Here is a 20,348-nt window from a genome sequence, read left to right as displayed (position 1 = left end):
AAGTTTATGAATACTTGTGCCTTTCTTAATGTGTGATTATTTCACTCACAGGTACTTGGGGTTTGATCATGTAGCCACTTTATTTCATATCCGGGACAGTCCCTCTGATCCAGTAGAGAGACCGATCTACTTGACAAACACCTTCAACTTTGCGGTTCTCATTCATGATGTCTTGCTTCCAGAAGATGCAAAGCTCATGTTTAAAGTAAGGTTAACTACCTTAACATGCAGCAGGCAATTTCAGATATAAAATTCTTGCAGTAATTCAGTTTTTTATTTATTTTCTTCTAAATATAGGTCCAGAATTTTACTTCACATGTGTTAATTCCTCCCGGTGAATCAAGATATGTATTCTCATTAATGTTCATACCATCCACCTCCTCTGTCCATATTGACAGCAATATATTGCTTATTACCAATGCATCAAAGTTTCATCTTCCCATTCGAGCTTACACAGGCTTTCTAGATGTAAGTATGACAAGATTCTCTACAACCAAGCACAGACAACACATATTGTTTTTCACCTTTACTCTTGTACTCATACCCTTTTACACAGTGAATGGAATTTATGAAAACTGGATCAGTCAGAAACTGGAGAAGATTTGCATGGCAAGCAATAAACTATCTTCAGCTTGCTCAGTTAGACTGCTTTCACACTGGGGTGGTTTTCAGGCACTTTAGCGCTGGAAATAGCATCTGCTAAGCGCCTGAAATCGCCTCCCATTCATTCTAGTGTGATTTTTTTTTTTTTCAAACTCGGATGGTGCGATTGCAGGATGTTCCAAAAAGTCCTGCAAGCAGCATATTTGGGGTGGTTTAGGAGCGCTGAGTTTAGTGCGCCCAAAATGCCCTGTCTATTGGAATGAATGGGCTACGCTTTGAAAAAGTGCCCTGCCAGTGGCCAAAATGTGGCACCAAAACGAGTGGTGCGTTAGTGCCAACGACCAGCGCTTTTGGTGTGAAAGCAGCCTAAAGCATTGATAATGCAATAGAAGTTGATGGGTTGCTATGCACAGTTTCTTCAATATCGATAAATTCCCCTTAAAGCAGAGCTCCAGCTCTAAACACTGCAGCTGCTGACCTTTATTAAGGCACTTACCTGTCCAGGGAGCTCGCGATGTTGGCCCCCCAAGGCCGATCCTTCCATCGGATTGGGTGCAGGCGCCACCATTCCAACTAAGGGAAACGGGCAGTGGAGCCTTCAGGCTTCACTGCCGGTTTCCTACTAAGCATGCGCGAGCTGCACGGCACTTCCTGAATAGCCCCGTCATCTTCTGAGACACACAAAGGTCCCAGAAGGCATCAGAGAAGAGGACATGACGCACTGGGCGAAGCTGGGGCGGAAGTACACAAGGTACTTCATAAAAGGTAAGTTAGGGGGAGGAAGAAAAAAATATCCAAAAGCGAGTGGTGGAGGGGTTGTCATTCCTTTAAGATAAAGTTGTAAAAGTGGGTGGAACTCCACTTTAATATGCTTGACGTTATAAGTAGGTTGTCTAGATTATCAAAATGTATATAAGCGCTAATCTAAAAGGAAGTAGGTCCAAATGACGGTTTTCCACAGCAATAACTGATTTACAAACGAATACATTCATAACAAAACATAAGTTCAATTTATAAAAGGAACACACCAGTATAAGGATGCTAAAGAAAGTGACAGTTATTTAGTTTTTTTATTTGTAAGCAATGAGATTTGAAAATTCCAGTCACATGGCTAAAGTAAATGCCCATATGTTTGTGCTTAAAGCTTTGAGAATTGTGCTCCATATGCATTTTATTGGCTAAATGAACAACCATGTCCCTGTAGGTGATTATCTGAACTAGGCTGCTTCTGTATCTAGCAGTCTTCTAAAAATGTGTTCCATGTTACTTGGAATACTGCATACATCCTGAGCTTGTTCACCATCTCCCAGTGTCAGGCGTCAAGCCAAGTTATTGCATTGTCATTGCTTACCAATTGTTAACCACTTGCTGACGGCCGTACGACTTTGTACGGCCTCAGCGCGGCTCCCAATCTCTAACAGGCCGTGTTTTTACGGCCTCCCCTTTGGGGAACTGCTGTGCTGGCCGTGTCCAGTCACAGATCGCCGTGAACGGCCAATCGGAGCGGCCGTTTCCTAGGCGATCTGTGCGGCCAATGAGAGATGATCTCATATGTTTACATATGAGATCATCTCTCATTCCCGGCTCTCGCAGACAGCGGTGCTGTCAGGGGAGAGAGGAGACGGATCTGTGTCTCTTGTACATAGAGACACAGATCGGTCACCCCCCCAGTCACCCCCCCTCCCCCACAGTTAGAACACTAATTAGGGTACACATTTAACCCCTTCCTCACCCCCTAGTGTTAACCCCTTCACTGCCAGTCACATTTATACAGTAATTAGTGCATATTTATAGCACTGATTGCAGTATAAAATGTGAATGGCGCCAAAAATGTGTCAAAAGTGTCCGATGTGTCCGCCATAACGTCGCAGTCCCAATAAAAATCGCAGATCGCCGCCATTTCTAGTAAAAAAAAAAGCATTTATACAGTAATTAGTGCATATTTATAGCACTGATTGCAGTATAAATGTGAATGGCGCCAAAAATGTGTCAAAAGTGTCCGATGTGTCCGCCATAACGTCGCAGTCCCAATAAAAATCCCAGATCGCCGCCATTTCTAGTAAAAAAAAAAAATTATACAGTAATTAGTGCATATTTATAGCACTGATTGCAGTATAAATGTGAATGGCGCCAAAAATGTGTCAAAAGTGTCCGATGTGTCCGCCATAACGTCGCAGTCCCAATAAAAATCGCAGATCGCCGCCATTTCTAGTAAAAAAAAAAATAATTCTGTCCCTTATTTTGTAGGCGCTATAACTTTTGCGCAAACCAGTCGCTTATTGCGATTTTTTTTTTTTTTTTTTTTTACTAAAAATATGTAGAATACGTATCGGCCTAGACTGAGGATAAAAAAAAAACGTAAAAAAAAAAATTGAGCTATTTATTACAGCAACAAAGTAAAAATATTTTATTTTTTTTCAAAATTGTCGCTCTATTTTTGTTTATAGCGCAAAAAATAAAAACCGCAGAGGTGATCAAATACCACCAAAAGAAAGCTCTATTTGTGGGGAAAAAAGGACGTTAATTTTGTTTGGGAGCCACGTCGCACGACCGCGCAATTGTCGGTTAAAGCGACGCAGTGCCGAATCGCAAAAAGTCCTCTGGTCAGGAAGGGGTTTAAGTGCCCAGTAAGGAAGTGGTTAATTGGAAAAGAGGATTCAACATTGACTATTGATTGGGAAGGCTCATTTGGGGTCATGTGTGCTTTTTTGTATGTACTGCTTTTAAATTACTGAGCAATGAGTTACCTTTTTTCTTTTCAGTATTTTATTTTACCACCAAAACCTGAAGAACGTTTCTTAGATTTTGGCATTCTAAGTGCTGCAGAATCTAGTAGTCTTCTAATTGCAATTATAAATAGCAACCCCATTGAGGTAAGAAACATGTTTTTTTTTCTGTAAATAATGGTTTTTAGTAATGGTGTTTATTTCCCAGCATGTGTTTATCCTTTGCTGGTCTTACCTGATTGATAAATGCAATTATTTGCTCAGATGTATACCTAGATGTATACAGGAATGGCTTCTGATTGTTAATGTGTATTGTATGCCAGTGTATTTACAATGGAAATTCCCCCCCCCCCATAATTAAATGTATTTTTATTCATCTGCTGAGACATTTTCAGTCACTGCATCACCCTTAAAATGGCTTCAATTTTGAAGATTGCTCCATTTTTTTTTTTTAAGCTACTTCTTATGCAATACTATTTGACTATTCAAATGTATTGTTTCCAATAAAACTTCAAATGTGGTTGTTCCACAATACCACATTTAACTTGCAGATGAACTCTTGCACTTCCATATCTATGGTCCCTTTCATTTTTTTTTCTCGGGAAAGGAGGTCAGGTGCAGCTATTAAAAAAAAAAAAAAAAAATTTTAAAGGAAAATCCCTTCTGGTATTGTAAACTTGCCTCAGTTAGGCCCCTTGCACACTGGGGCGTTTTTCATGCGGTACAGCGCTAAAAATAGCGCTGCTATACCGCATGAAAAATCATGCCCTGTAGTGTTCAATGTGAAAGCCCGAAGTTTTGCTAGCCGCATCTTGTGTGTCTGTTCACCGCTCCTATACCGCGCCGTTTGAAATCAATGGGAAAGCGCGGGGGTTAAAACCTCACCGCTAGCTAAATACAACGGTATAGCCGCGCTACAAATAGCGCGGCTATACCGTCACCGCGGCTGCACGCCTCCATGTGAAAGCAGCCTTAGTATTTCAAAGTGTATGGTAAAAATACATTTTTTCTAAATTAACAACTTCAATGTTTGTTTATAAAAGGTTGGTGTGGATAAGTTGTCTTTGCTTTTGCGTGTGTTTTAAAAAAAAAAATGTTTTTACACTTTTTGCCACAGTTACAAAATCTAGCTTTCATAGACTCCAAATAAACAAACCATATTATAGTTGTGTAATAGTTCAGAGTACTATAAACTCTAATTACTTTGAGCCAAATTTAGTGTAAGTAGCGGGAGCCAAAGTAATCATTAATTTTGTTAAAGCAATATAAAGTAGAGACAATGTCTCAGTTGTGAAAAATGTGTATTGCTGCCAGGTGTTCAAACATATGCATTATCTGTCCTTTCTGCTAATTTAAAGTTGGAAGCCATATAAGATTTTTGGTTAGACCCAAAGAACTGTGGCTATGACTACTTTCCCTGTTCTTTTCTTTCCTGGTTTTAAAATAAAGTGGATTAATTTACTTTAAAAATTGTTCTTTGTTTAAACGATCCCATCTCCATTATCTACATCTCTAAGGCCCCTTTCACACTGGGGCGGGTGGTGCGGTGGCAGTAAAGCGCCGCTATTTCTAGCGCGCTTTACTGTCGGAATTGCGGCACTCTTCAGACGCTAGTGGTGCGGTTTTACCCCCGCTAGCGTCCGAAAATCGGTTAATACCGCCCGCAATACGCCTCTGCAGAGGCGCATTGCTGGCAGTATAGCCGCGGTTTCCCATTGCTTTCAAAGATGCGGCTAGCAGGATTTTTAGAGTGGTCCTGCTAGCGCACCGCTCCAGTGTGACCGCCCTCAGGCATTTACACTGGAGAAACAGCAGCCGCTGTTCCAGGTCGGTTTGCAGACGCTATTTTTAGCGCAATAGCACCTGCAAAGCGACCCAGTGTGAAAGGGGTCTAAGACATCTGTTTAAACATTTTGTATGATCAGACCAGAGATATTAAAGCAAAGTACATGGACTATATTTAATCCTTTTCTCAGTAACCGTTTCTCTTGGGGCACATTTTGTAATGATGATTAAATTACCATGTCAAAATATGTTGTTGCTACTATTGCTTATTTTATTCATGTTTGCTGTTTTAGTTGGCATTAAAAAGTTGGCACATAATTGGAGACAGTCTTGCTATAGAACTTTTAACTACAGACAGGGGAAACAGGACCTCCATAATAGCAAGCCTTCCTGAGATTGAAAACTCCACTGCATCAGATCGTACTTCAGTAAGTGTAATGTGTTTCTATTCATTATTAAAGCATACTGTCTCACTTTATAGATTTAAAGGTATTGGTGTTGGTTTTATAACAGTGCTGTCAGAAAATAGAGTATCTCATATTTTTTTTTGTGTGTGTAAGCCCTGGTTTACATTGATGCTGCTTTGAAATCGTGCGACTTTACTTGAAGTCGCACGATTTCAAAGAAGCAGGTCAGTGTGATTTCAGGTGCTACTTCAAGGACATCTGTGCGGCTTCATGCACAGATGTCTATTGGAGTCCTACCTGAAATCGGCAAAAGTTGTACAAAAACTACTTTTACAAATCAGTGCGGCGCCTCAAAGTGCCATTGCCGGCAATTGGATGCGACTTGACTTGTAAAATCGCATGACAAATCGCTCCAATGTGAACTAGGGCTAAAAAAAATGTAAGAGTTTTCCATATTATGCATTTACCGATAAGCCAATAGGGGTGCCATACAGTAAAACAAAAACTGTAAAGAAAATGTACATAATATTAAAAAATATTTGAATTAAAGTTCATTAACATGTTAATATTAAAAATTGCATTATAAAGGATAAGTTCACCTTTTGGAATGTTACATGTCCCCCCCCCCCCCCGTATTTAGGGGAAGCTCCTGCCTCCTTTCCCCTTTTGACAGTGGGAGGGGTTTTCCTTCCACACCTGCTGTTACCTTTTAAAAAGATCAGAACTGTGCAGGGCAGATGGACTTGTAGTTTCAGTGGGCTGCAGAGGGCACTGATGAACCCTCTTGTAGTCCATAGACATGTCCTCCGGCTTTCAAACAGAAGGTACGGGCTGAAAGCCAGAGGACACGTTTGCGGGAGCCCACATTGCACCCATAATCTACTGATCGAGGGTACAATGCTTTCCAGGCTCCTGCTGGAAAAAATACTAAATGTACATTTTTTTTTTTTTTTTTTGTTTCCAGAAAGGTGAACTTATTATTAAATGTAATTTGCACCATCTAATATATCGTGTCTTCAAAGCAGCACTTATTAACCAACACTACACGCAGAAGGTATAAGCAAATATGACTGCCCTGTGTATGTAGAAGTATATTTGGAGAAACAGCTCTTTTAAATGTATAGGTCATGATAGGATTATTTTCATCATTTAAATTTAATTACCATATATCTAAAAATATATATATAAATAATTAATAATAAAAAAATCTCTGTGCGTTTTTGTTTCAGGTTATATTAACTTCAGGCTATTATGCAGTGTTTCGAGTAACATTAACAGCAAAGAATCTTGAGGGTTTCTTTGATGGAGGTATCCAAATCACCACAGATTATGAGGTATTTTAAGGCAACTTCTTAGCTTATTTTGCCCTCTAGCAGATGTTTCTATATCCTGCATTGCATCCTATGTTCAAAAGTAGATACATATTTACTCTTCTGCCAATAAATCTTTGTTTCTTGTCCCTCTAATTTCTATAGTTTTGTTTGACAACCTTATCTTATTTTTGGGGATAAATTATTTAATTTCCTTTGTTTCAATTGCTTGTTGAAGTTATGTATATTGTCTCAACCCTTGTCTAGCTGTCCTGTTGTATAATCTAGCAAAACTATGCACATTTATTGAACGTAAAGAAAATGACTGGCTAACTGTAAGAATATAAAACCCCTATTCTTTCATTGCTTTTCCACAGGTTTACTTTTTTTATCTTGTGAATTTTTTGCATTGGTATCAAAGGTTGTTGATATTCTATGAAAGATCTGGAATGGTTTTGTGTTTCAAAAGATAGACCTCTACAGAAGTCTGATCAATTTTACAGAATGCAAAGGCCCCCGACCCCCTTCCCAGCTGCTTCCATTACCAGGCTCTTCCATGCAGTTTGTGAGCTCAGGACCACTATATTTGTTCGGGGTGGCTACTGACCGAGAAGCAATATCGGTTTGTTATCCTCCTCTGTGACGGTTGAAGGCCAAATTGCATCACTTCTTCTGGTTATGGCTGTTTGTTTACTAGCTGTTACTGACTAAGTAAGCATGTGGTCAAACTGATCTTGATTTGATCAGATGCTTTTGAGGGTAATGTGGGAGATCAGGGATCTGATAAACCATAGGTCTCCCAATAAAGGCTAACTTTCACTTCCCATGCTATATCAAAAGGGATGTTGTTCATCCCTTGTGATGGCAATAAAGTTGATCGGGAAAAAAGAATACAGTGCAAGGGAAAAAAAGTTCCCACATGCTCATGTGTAAATATGAACGTGCACTCAGATTTTGCATTCATATTTAAAGAGTGGTTGCACTGCACAAGTGAGGCATCACCGTCCACATTAGAGTGAGAGCTTTTAAAACTTTAGAATCACCTTAAAAATCTGTCCTTGTGCAATCATTTAAGTTACTTAACCACTTCCATGCCATGCCAATTCTGGCTTTCCTCTCCTATGTAAATATCATAATTTTTATGCTAGAAAACAAATTACGGTACCTCTGAGGCCCTGTACACACGCTAGAACATGTCCGATGAAAACGGTCTGCGGACCGTTTTCATCGGACATGTCCGCTGGGAGATTTTGGTCTGATGGCTGTACACACCATCAAACCGAAATCCCCGCGGACAGACAGCGAAAGTAAAATACCAGGAAGTATCCGTGGAAGTATTTTACTTCCTGGTATTTTACTTTCGCTGTCTGTCCGAAGTAAAATACTTCCACGCATGCGTCGAATACATTCGACGCATGCGAGAGATTTCTGTCCGCTGGTAGGTGTACTAACCAGCAGACATGTCGGACGGACGGGTTTCCAGCAGACAAGTTTTAAAGCATGCTAGGCTGTACACACGGTCGGATGTTCGGTCATGTGTACAAGGCCTAAGACTTGGTAGGTATAATATTTGCTTTTGGGTTCAATACCGCCTAAATTCTCCAAACGTTTTTATCTCCAGTACTGTAACCCTGCATGCTATAGATATGCTTGAAATTGACTCTGAATATGGTTTTCTCTCAGTGGAAATGTTCGATTGGCCCTCTTAATCCAGTGTTCTATACTGGCATAACTAAATACCAGTCACATTTCTGAAGTGTTCCCACAGACTAAAGGTGTTGAGGAAAGACTAGACTTGTTATAATACCAAATCAACTAGGCAAAACATTTTTGCTTATTTAACTGCACATTCATATTTAGCCACACTGTAAAAGTGCTGTAACAGGACATTAATCAACATTTTTTCCATCTCTAGATATTGACAATACCTGTGAAAGCAGTGATTGCTGTGGGTTCACTGACCTGTTCCCCAAAGATTATTACGCTTCCTCCTTCCTTTCCGGTAAGCGCTCTTGTACAAATGGCAAACGTGTGCTGCTTCTTTGGTCATTTTAAAATAAGATTTTTAAAAAAAAAATTTGATAACTGCTATATGATGTGTGTGAATTATACAGGTGGACATTATTTTGGAGTGTATGGTGTGGGACAATGTTTCTCAACTCCAGTCCTCAAGTACCCACAACAGATCATGTTTTCAGGCTATCCATTATTTTGCACAGGCGATTTGATCAGTTTCACTGCCTTTAGGAATTACCACAGCTGTTTTATCTGAGGGAAATCCTGAAAACATGACCTGTTGGGGGGGGGGGGGGGGGGGGGACTTGAGGACTAGAGTTGAGAAACCTTGGTATGATAGTCTACAGGGAGTGGTAACGCCAGGTCTTAATAAAGCAAATAAAGCAGTACATGGCGGCACCAATAACTTTGCAAAATATTTTGTGATGCTTGCAAAACCTGTGGTTCAACAGCAGCTGGTAGGCAGTTTACTATATATCCAACATTATCCACTTTCACAGTTCTCTTATGGAAACTACAGAACATCTCTCCTTTATGTATTGAAAAAGAGGAGAGGGAGGAGCGTTTTTAGTAGAAATCAGAAGAGCAACCTAGGTTGACAATGCTGCTCCTTTGTAGTTTGTGCGGTAAGTGAGAGTTGTCACTGTAGGACAGGATCATAAAATGGGGCAGGAAAAAAGGCAAAACGCCTGGAAAAAATGAATGCAGCTACCACATCTAATGACTGGTAAGCTGCAATACATTTGTTTTTTTGGATTTAGACTTTATGTAAACCACCTACCAATGAAGAAGAAAGGTTCACATTTCGGGCTTCTGTGAATAGAAGAAGTAATGACCACAAATATTGTCCTCACTGTTCAGGCGACAAGTGTTGCGTAGGTAATAATTATACATTCCCTGTCAGCCAAGTTGACCTCCAGCAGTCAAGTATTTTCAGGGCTTATTTTTTTGGAAAGACTTGTTTGGTGACTTTGAATTCATTAGGTCTGCCACGTTGGAGTAAACGGCATAGATGACATGCAGAAAACAGCCAGTTCAGCCTGTTTACATGTGTATGGTTTTGCCTCTGAGACTTGCTGTCCTGCATTGTTACGTGTTCTAGAAAGAAAATAACTTGCCTAGCTAGTTGTATGACTAAACCGTAAATTTTTGTTTTTCTTTCTTTTATCTTGCTGCAGGGAAAATTGGTTCATCAGAGTCTAAATATTATGAGTTCCTTCTCACAGAAGGTGAAAATACAACAATTACGCTCCTTATCGGAGGATATGAGATTTTTTTATAAGCGACTAAGGAGCAATAAGGAAGAATTAGAACCTGGAAAGAAATCAAAGGTATCCCTGCAATTCTATTGTTTCCTAATGTTTAATTTAGGTTTGCTAGTTGAAATTTTTTAGGTTTGACCATTTATGACTTTCTGTGCAATAAAAACTTATCTTGCATATTGAACCCTGTCTTACACCTGGGTTTGCTGGCTTTGTGACAAATGTTTGAGTACTGTCCGTGATAGTTTTTTAAATTGGTACTAACATACAATTTTTCAGGACAAGCTTTCGGGGTTGGAGCCCAGTACTTAATTGCTTCTGTTGCAAGGGGCCTTTCACATGGGCTTGTCCATGTACAGGCTCCGCTGATCCCTGCTGAGCAGGCGGATGACAGGTCCGTCTCCGCTCACTGTGCAGAGATGGACCTGTCAAAGCCCCTCTGTCCTCTATGGAGATCGGATGAAAACGGGGACCGCCTGTCTGTTTTCATCAGATCCAATTCAATTCTCCAGATGGCTGGAATATAGGGTTTCCATCCGTCTGGATTTCATGGACAGAATCGGATAGCGGTGGATGTAAGCAGACATGTCATGGCTGTCATCATGCCTGAAAAGCAGCTACAATAACCTCCGGCTTTGTGAAAAACTGACCATGTGACAGTTACTTCTCTACTGTTGCACTTTGTGGCTGTTGCTTAAATCTTCTCTGTGGAAGGGGGGGGGGGGTGCGGATAGCAGATACCCACGTCAACTTTATTAATAAGTAATATAAGAAAGGGATTTTAATTTAGCAGCTTTCATACAACCTCTGACATTTGCAACCTTTTATTTGATGAAGCGCCTGCTTCTCTTAAATTTTGTCAGTGGGCTTTAATAATATGTATGACACGCTCGTCCAAGTTATCCTGATTTTGCTTCAACTTACTAGATCAAATGTTTGTAGATGTCTCTTAAAGTAATTGACGCATTACAGAAGTGTAATATGATGCCGCTTACACACGATCATTTTTCGGCATGAAAAAAACGTAGTTTTTAAAAAATGTAATCTAAAATGATCGTGTGTGGGCTTCACATAATTTTTCAGTTTTTTTGGGTTATAAAAAATGATCGTGTGTGGGTTAAAACAACGATAAAAACCTGCGCATGCTTAAAAGCAAGTTATGAGACGGGAGCGCTCGTTCTGGTAAAACTACCATTCGTAATGGAGTGAGCACATTCATCACGCTGTAACAGGCCGAAAATCCGCATGGAACTTCCCCTTTAGAGTGCCATCGTTCACTGCCTGGAGGGGGTCACTTGTTTGTTCTATTAACCACTTTAGCTCCGGAAGGTTTTGCCCCCTTCCTGACCAGGCCATTTTTTGTGATGCGGCACTGCGTTGGTTTAAAGAGGTTGGAAAGGTTTGTTTTTTATTTTCTAAATAGGTTCATTTAAGCTAGTGCATTGTTGGTTCATTTTCCTTTTCCTTCAATTTCCCTTCTAAATGTTTTTTTTCTTTGTCTGAATTTCTCACTTCCTGTTTCTCCTCCAGTAAGCTGTTCTGGCTGACTAACCACCGCTCGCATGATGGTGGCAAGCTTACTGAGTAGAAACAGGAAGTGAGAAATTCAGACAAAGGAAAAAATCATTTAGAAGGGAAATCTAAGGAAAAGGTAAGTGAACCAACAATGCACTAGCTTAAAGGGACCTATTTAGAAAATAAAAAACAAACTTTTACAACCCCTAACTGACGGCGCTGTACCCAAATACAATTTAAGTCCTCACAAATGGAGCTTTCTTTTGATGGTATTTGATCAACTCTGTGGTTTTTATTTTTTGTGCTATTAAAAAAAAAAAAAAAAAGCCTGGACAATTCTGATTTTTTTTTTTTTTTTTTTTTTTTTTTACTTTTCTGCTACAAAACATTCCCAGTAAAAATGTCAGTGTAATAATATAGGACCTAGAACAAGTTCAGGATTGGGACCAGCTTGCAGGGGGATTTTCTTGATTTTGCAGTGAGCTCCCTTCACTGCCTGGAGGGGGTCACTTGTTTGTTCTCTTAAAGCAGATGTACACAAAGCTGAAAGACATTTACTTTGCCAAAGAACTTTGCATCACAAATCATTTCCATTTTTTAGTTTTTTTGTAAATTCTTATTTCTCATCCGTTCATGGACGGACACAGCAGCATTGACCTTAGGGTTATATACCTTTCCTCTGGGAGAGACTAGGCAGAAAAAAACAGCACTTTAAGTGTTAAAAACACTTCTCTCAGTACAGCACCTCCCAGGGGGCATGTCCCCGGGTACATCCAACTCTCTGGAAGCATCCAGCCTCAGTTTTAATCTGCCTAGCGTCAGGAGAGCTTGGCCTTTTTCTGGAGTCCATGTGCTCTGGAGATTTTTCGCGATTTTTTTCGCCTTTATTTGTTTTTTGTGCCTGCCTTTTGGATCCTGGGATCTCTATCAACTGCCGACTGGGTGACAGGCTGGATCTTGATCCTTGTAGTCTCCCCATGTTTGGCCATCGAGCGTGTGCCGGTCTTTTAACTAGGCCGTCCACAAAATGCCCCATTGCTCCAGGGGCGGCCGGTGAACTACATGTTCCAGGGCACACATATGACAGGTCTCTATGGCTGTGTCACAGTGTGCCGGGCCGACAGCCATGCTGCAAGTGGATGTTGGTTCTGTCTGGAATGCCTCCAGCCGGTAGTCGCAGGACGGGTAAGTAGTGTGTCCCCTTGCCTCGGCAGGGTGATTTCGGCTGGTGCATTCCTGGGGAGGTCGACTGAGGGTCCGCCCTGCTTTCCTCTCTCCCTTTTCCTCTCCCTCCTTCCCCTGTTTCTGGGTGGCGGCTGTGAGGTGGGGGGTCCACCTGGGGGGGGGGGGCTGTGCGGCTGTGGGGTACTGTGTTTTTTTTTGCTGTACTGGGCTGGAATTTTTTATTGAAAGGTGCTCTGTGTTGGCTGTGTTTTTACTGTGTGTATGCATGTGTACGGCCGCCATTTTGCCGGAGCCGTGGCTCTATATGTCGGCGGCCATTTTCTTGTAGCCCGCATGCTGTTTTTCTGCATGTCGGCAACCATTTTAGAAATGCTTTGGCCTCTAGTGCCTAAAATTATGGCGCGAACACTGCGGTTTCTTCTTCTGAGGAAACGACACGGCACAGACAGCACTCTCTCTCAGCTCGGCACAGCGGTACAGCCTGCTTCTGGGTGGCGAGTCCCCGGGGGCCCCTGCTCTCTGTTTCAGCCAGGAGGGTGACCGGTGGGTCCCGTTTTTGGGTCTGCAGACTAAGGTGGCATTTTTTTTGTAGGTGGACAGCATGGAGTCTGAACCACCAGGGCCCTCATGTGAGGCTTCTTCCCCAATCATGCCAGAGTTAACCCTTAGTGCCCCTGCTCCTGTGGCCTCGCTGGATGCTGTGACGGCAGTCCTGGAGGCGTTTGTTGCCAGGATGGAAGCGGCAAGTGGCCACAAGGGGGGTAAAAAGCGACCCCTCCCTGAGCCTGCTTCTGGGGATGTCCCTGACGCAGAATCAGGTACTGCTTCTGCTTTTGACCATAGTTCTGTCATGTCAGAGGATGCAGACTTAACCCACGCGGACAGTGAGGATGATTCTGCTTCAGGGTCAAAGCAGGATAAGGAATTTGTTGGAGCTCTTATCACTGCGGTGCGGGATACTCTAAAACTTTTGGGTTCCGCAAGCCACCCCGCACCGCAAAAGTGTTTCCTTGTGTTCCGTATCTGGACGACTTGTTATACAAGGAATGGGATCGGCCACAGAAAGCTTTTGCTGTACCAAAGTACCTTGCGGTCCGTTACCCACTTTTTATGGAAATCCTCCCCAAAAGAGTATCTCCTCCGTCAGTGCACCCCCCTGTGTCCAGGCTGAACAAAGCTACCACGTTGCCTGTGGAAGGGGCTCCCGCTTTTAAGGACCCCACAGACAGTAGAGCTGAGGCTGTAGCCCGCTCCTTATTCACAGTGGTGGGATCGTCGTTGAGACCGGTTTTGGCCGGGGCTCTGGTGTCAGACTCTTACCGAACGGGCTAAGTCCCTGGTGCAGGAGCTGGAGGCGCAGAATGCTTCTGAGACCTGCGTTGACCTGGCCGACCAGTTAGTGCAAGGTCTAAAGTTTGTCTGTGAGTCAGCCCTGGATACGCTTCCCTTGCTTTCCAGGGTCTGGGTTTGCAAAGTAGTTTCCTCGGGGTACAAGATAGAATTTCTCTCTTGTCCGCCAAACAGATTTTTTCCCTCCGGCTTCCTCCGGGTCGTCTGAAGGATCTGTCAGGGGCTGTCCAGGATCTTCTGGTCAGAGGAGTGATTGTGCCGGTTCCCTCACAGGAACGTTTTCAGGGGTTTTACTCCAATCTGTTTGTAATCCCCAAGAAGGACGGGGTACGTCCAGTCCTGGACCTCAAGGCCCTCAATTGCCTTGTCAAAATACAAAGGTTCAGGATGGAGTCGATACGCTCAGTAATAGCAGCGCTCAATCGGGGGGATTTCCTAGCGTCCTTGGAAATCAAGGACGTGTACCTGCATATCCCAATATGTGTAAAACACCAGATATTTCTGCGTTTTGCGATCGGAGAGGACCACTTTCAATTTGTGGCCCTCCTGTTCGGCCTGGCCTCGGCACCTCGCCCCAAATCTGGCCCTGCTGCGGCTGCCCGGGAACGCTATCGTGGGATACCTAGACGACCTTCTTCTGAGAGCTTCCTCAAGCTCAGAGTTAGAAGAGGACGTGTCTATCACCTGTCAGACCCTCCGAGAATTCGGTTGGCTGCTGAATATACAGAAGTCAGTACTGGTACCGTCTCAGCGGCTGGAGTATCTGGGGTTGGTCCTGGATTCCTCGGAGGCGAGAGTTTTCCTCCCAGCAGAGAAACTGCAGACTCTGCAAACTGCGGTGTAGCGGTTGGTGACCCAGAAATGGGCGTCACTTCGCTTTTGCATGAGAGTGCCTGGTCTGATGGTGGCCTCTTTCGAGGCAGTCCCGTATGCCCAATTCCACACTCGAGTGTTACAGAAGGAGATTCTGTCACGTTGGAATAGGATTCTATGAACTTTTTTAAAATCTGATGCATATACAATATATAGTGATAGTATAGCTTGGAAAGCTGTTTTCAAACCAGACGCAAAGTCAGAGCAAACAAGGAAAGCACTACATAAATGTATCAGTGGGTCATCTCAGCGCCAGGCCCTCATATAGATTTTCTGAGTTTACTTTATGGTCACAAAATTGTCGAGAGGGAGTACCTAAAGGAGGGAGGATAGATAAAAAGAGTAGGTATTGGGAGACATTGGAAAGAGGGAAAATGAGAAGGTGGTGGGGGAAGCGCGCTGAAGAAAACGTAAAAGTAAACACTGTTGCCACAGTAGCTTTCTGTGGGGTACTTTCAATGACTACCTATCAAGAGATACTTATAGCAATTTCCAATTTTTTTTTATTAAATACTTGTTTACACCTTTTTAATATTTGCAGTTGATCCTTTGTAGTCTTTTTGCAACAAAGTCCTGCCATATATGGTGGTACTCAGATAACCAGCCGTGCCTGTGTAATAGTGGACCTTTGCAGCATGAAGAGCAATCTGAGTTTTGCACTACACTCCTGTCAAGTGTCAAACTCAGATGTGCAGGTGAGTTCATACAGCCACTGCAACTCCATTGAATAAAATATAGGCTGCCTGCAAGCAGATCCCTTACCTTAGAAACCTAAACAAATGGCTCTTGCATGCTGTCGGGGCCATTTTGCCAGGTAAAAAAGCCCTTACAAGCCTGTGTGATGGGGTTAAACGCAGAAACACAATCAGGAGTTGGATGTAGAGCATTGTTACACTATTATAGGAAGTTCCTGAACAAAGAACTTCATGGCAGAATCACCAAGTGTTTTAAAAGCTGTGGATTTAATATAATGAAATTTGAAAATTACATTAACATTGTAAAGCTTTATACAGTAGGAGATTTTTGCAATTGGGTTTATATAGGTTTTGGAAAAATGGCTCAATTTTCAGCTACTCTTAAAGTCTGAAGCATTGACTGCTGTTATCAGTCTAATAACTGAGCTAATTGTTCTGTTTCATGTTTTGTAGATTGCAAATATCTACTTTGATGCTGCTTTAAACTGTGGAGACCACTGTTATGCTGGACTTCCCTTTTTATCTAAACGTAAGTAAAGTTGATAATTCTTGCTTGACTTTTTTTCCCGTTGCACATTATGTGCCTGATATTACCATATATTTGTTTAAACTGTTATACCTGTGCTCCAGTAGCACCTTAAATCTGCTTTGATCAAAATCTAGACATGCAATAAACATTGTTTTTATCACTGCATGTAGATAGAATGATTGTTCATTCTGCCTGCATACACTAAAGTATTAATAAGTTGGTTTTTGGTTTACTGCACATCACTGTGCTTTGCACTTTTAATATTGTTCAAAATTCCCCCAATTTTTTATTTACCTTTTTTTAAAATGTATGAAAATAATCTTGTACTAAGAAAACAGGCCGCTGTTGCCACATTTAGGCTTAATGTACACGGGATGTTTTAAAACCTCTCCTGAACGATTTAACTTGACAGGCAGTAACGTCCGGTTTTTTTTTTTTTTGCGTTTACATGCCGTGTTTGCGTTTTAGAAGCACTTAAAAATATATATATATGTATGTAATATTGTATTTATTGGCGTATAACACTCACTTTTTTTACCCTACAAATAGAGGATAAACGGTGCATGCGTGTTATACACAGGGGGCTGTGGAATTTTTTTCCTGAAACTTCCCTCTTAAAGTTAGGGTGCGTGTTATACGACTGTGTGTTATACCCCGATAAATACGGTATATATATATATATATATATATATATATATATATATATATATATATATATATATATATATATATATATATATATATATATATATATATATATATATATATTTTTCAAATGGCCAAAAATGAAAAACGCCTGTAAATGAAATGCGGCTAAACACGAGTTACCGCATTTACGCGCGTTTACAACCTGCAGGCAATTGCCGTTTCAAATGCTTCTGAACATCCGTCCTGAACGCATTTCCTTGCTTTCTAAAAAATGCTCCTAAACTCAACTGCCTAGAAACGACTATAAACGACCCTGTGTACATGTGCTGATAAGATAAGAGGAGAGTTTAGGGGCAGCTGGAAAAAAACATCCATCTGCTCCTAAACGTCTGTTTACTTGCAGAAAGCTACTAGCATGAAACCTCACTGTTTAAAAATATGTTACTTTGTTGATATAAACACAGTCTCTGGCCTTTGAATACCAGATGTTATAAAATGTATCTTGATGTCACCAGCAACGTGCTTGTCCCAGGTCCCTGACAATATAGGAGCCATAGACAGCCAGATGACTAACATTATTTTTTTAGAAGGTCAGCAATGACTGCTTCCAAATTTCTCTCCGTACAGGGTTTTTTTTAAGTTGGAAAGACCATGACCTGTGATTGTGCACTGCTTGATATAGAATATTCTACTGCCTTTTGATTTATCTTGAGCTGTGACAAATTCCCTTTTAACCCTGCGTTCACACCTATGCATTTTTTTAGTGCGTTTTGCAGTTGGCAGAAACACACTACTGTGCATTTAACATGGTTTCCTATGGTACACGTTCACACATATGCGTTTTGCAGCTGGTGCATTTTTAGAAAGGGTCAGGACTTTTTTCCCATAGTATGCGTGTAATGGACGCACCAGAAAATGCAAGTGTTGCATTTTGTGTACTTTTTCCCTTTTTAAAAATATTTTATATAGCTGGTTTGCTAAGGAGTGGGCCAGGAAGCTGGGAGCTAAGTCCTTAACAACCGATGAGTCATCAGTTGTCAGCAGTCCCCCGCTGACGGCTGAATGTAAAAATAAAAAAGTATTACCGTTGTGAAAAAAATCGCGAGGTCCCCCTCCAAAATCCATAACCGACCCTTATAAGAGAATGCAGCCAAGCAGGTCAAGAGAGGGAGGGGACAAGCGAGCACCCCCCCACCCCCAAAAGCACATTGACAGGGGCCTCTTCCTGACAACCCTGGGCCCCCTCCCATGTTTGAGTATGGGGTACATTGCATGCCTGCTCGTACACCAAATAAGGTGTAAAAAAAAAAGACGTTTTTTTTATAACAAGTCCTTCATTAAAAATGAAGACTGTCCGCTGTCGTAGCTCAGTAGGAATAAGTGTCTTTTTCCTCCAGTCTTCTCTTTCCGGTGGTTTCTTCGCCCTCCGCTGTCACCTTCCGGTAATGTTTTCTTCCTCCGCTGCTGCTGACCCGCTTAACAAAACAACAACAAAAAATGTTCCTCCTCTGAAGCTGGATCCCTCCATTGTGTCAGCTCTGTCTGACAGTTCTTATATAGCCATGGGCCATGGTCATCCTCTGATGTCACTCAGAGAAGTGCCTGGTATTGATTGGGGGGCACTGTGAATGGCCCTCCTGATCACATGATGGCTGTGTCCAGTCACAGCCATCATGTGATGTAAAAAATAGAGAGTGGGTTGCTAGGTGATCAGCTCTCCTCCTCACATGGAGCTTGTTCGTGAGGAGGAGTAGGAGAGCAGATTGCTGCAGCCAGTGGTCAGTGTGTGTGCGCTGTTTTTTACAGCTTTTTACACACCGATCACCACCCTAGTGTCCCCACGCAGTAAAGACACCTGTCCCACATATGTCCCAGTAAAATCATCTTTTATCATCGGCACACATCTGTCTGTGATCACACAAACCTATTATACACTTATCGGGATTTTTTTGTTTACCAAAGACATGTAGCAGAATACATTCTGGACTAAATTTATGACAAAATTTGATTTTATGGGATTTTCTTTAAAACAAAAAATAGAAAATATTGTGTTTCTGAAAATGTTCGCTAATTTTTTCCCTAATATCACAAAAAATAAAATAAGTGTTGAATAAATGGCACCAAAAGAAAGCTCTTTTATGTAAACAAATTATAAAAATGTAATTTGGGTACCGTGTAGCATGATCATTCAATTGTCATTCAAAGTGCGAGAGCACGGAAAGCTGAAAATTGGTCTGTGGAGGGAGTGAAAGTTCCTAGTATTGAGGTGGATTAGAAAGTGGCGGCCAGATTCCTGGCCTGCTCCTTAGCAACCAGCAATATACAGTGTTTTAAAGAGAAAAAACACAAAATGCATGAAAACTATGCAAAAACGCATTAGAAATGAGGAACACATTTAAAATCAAGTGCCGCCCGCATAGATGTGAACCTAGACCCAAGTAAAAGCTGGATAGTTATTCCTTTTTTGTTCAATGAGGGACAAGGGTATTCAGAAACTGTCAGGTTATACTGTCGACTACAGTAAAAAACAGAAAAATTGGGGGTCAGTCCGTTATAACCCCTCTTACTAGTGCTCTAGGACAGGTGTCATTGTAACGGTCACCACCATTTACGACCTTCCATCAACTACGACAGCTTATCGACACTCCACAATCAGGCAAACAAACACGACCCATAAGAATTCCCCCCCAGACACGAGACACACAGCTCTGTTCTGGTTTCAAATGAAAGACAACTTTAATGGCTAGCTCTCAAGGTTATATACAGTTTAAGCATGAAAGGAACAATCAAACTCTTCACCCACGCATCACACCCTGGGGGGGCTTCAATACACCTTCAGATGGCTAATTGCTAAACATTCCAGACATCTCGGTGCCGGGCTATAATTATCATGATCTAATCACTCCACCTGAGAAGTCACATTCCTTCATTAACAGAATTCAAACAAAACACCATCACACAATGCATTCCCCTCAAACCATATCTTTAGACAGACGTTCTGTCTCCGCATACAGCTTGACAAGTTCCATTCCACACACAAAACAGTATTTAGCATACATAATTGGAGATCCTGGACCAGACTCGATTAGCATGTCAACCGTCTACACAGAGAGATGAGTCATAGAATAAACCAACACTTTGCAATATGAGCTATCAGTAATGTCCCTTGTCCTGTAATTTAGGATATAATTTCTCAGTCACCCATGGCCCTATCGGACATAATGTGACCATAGACATAAGAGTTATTAATGATGCTGGCACAGGAGTACCCCCTCATCCTTCCAAAGTCTGTTTGTCCCGGGTCATTCCGTTACAGTCATCAACCCTCGGGCCCACTACCAGGCCATAGAGTCTCTGCAGGCGGGCGTCATGACATTTTAAGGCGGGCGTCATGACATTGTAAGGCAGGCAGATGAGAGTAGCGGGCTGACTAGCAGAGATGAC

General features: G+C 41.8%; 1 protein-coding gene across 3 annotated transcripts in view; it reads left to right on the top strand.

The window, feature by feature from the left end:
• TMEM131 (transmembrane protein 131) overlaps positions 1 to 20,348 on the top strand; it is a 227,954-nt gene that overhangs the window by 144,051 nt on the left and 63,555 nt on the right. For all 3 annotated transcript variants that reach the window (XM_040336325.1, XM_040336324.1, XM_040336323.1), the window contains exons 14-21: positions 52 to 205; positions 298 to 468; positions 3,366 to 3,476; positions 5,408 to 5,542; positions 6,751 to 6,855; positions 8,747 to 8,833; positions 10,026 to 10,178; positions 16,181 to 16,256. In XM_040336325.1, coding sequence (XP_040192259.1) covers positions 52 to 205; positions 298 to 468; positions 3,366 to 3,476; positions 5,408 to 5,542; positions 6,751 to 6,855; positions 8,747 to 8,833; positions 10,026 to 10,178; positions 16,181 to 16,256 — 992 coding nt within the window. The remainder of the gene's footprint in view (positions 1 to 51; positions 206 to 297; positions 469 to 3,365; positions 3,477 to 5,407; positions 5,543 to 6,750; positions 6,856 to 8,746; positions 8,834 to 10,025; positions 10,179 to 16,180; positions 16,257 to 20,348) is intronic.

Source organism: Rana temporaria, chromosome 2 (assembly GCF_905171775.1).
Source record: "Rana temporaria chromosome 2, aRanTem1.1, whole genome shotgun sequence".
Lineage (NCBI taxonomy): Eukaryota > Metazoa > Chordata > Amphibia > Anura > Ranidae > Rana > Rana temporaria.
This window is presented reverse-complemented; position numbering and strand designations above follow the sequence as displayed.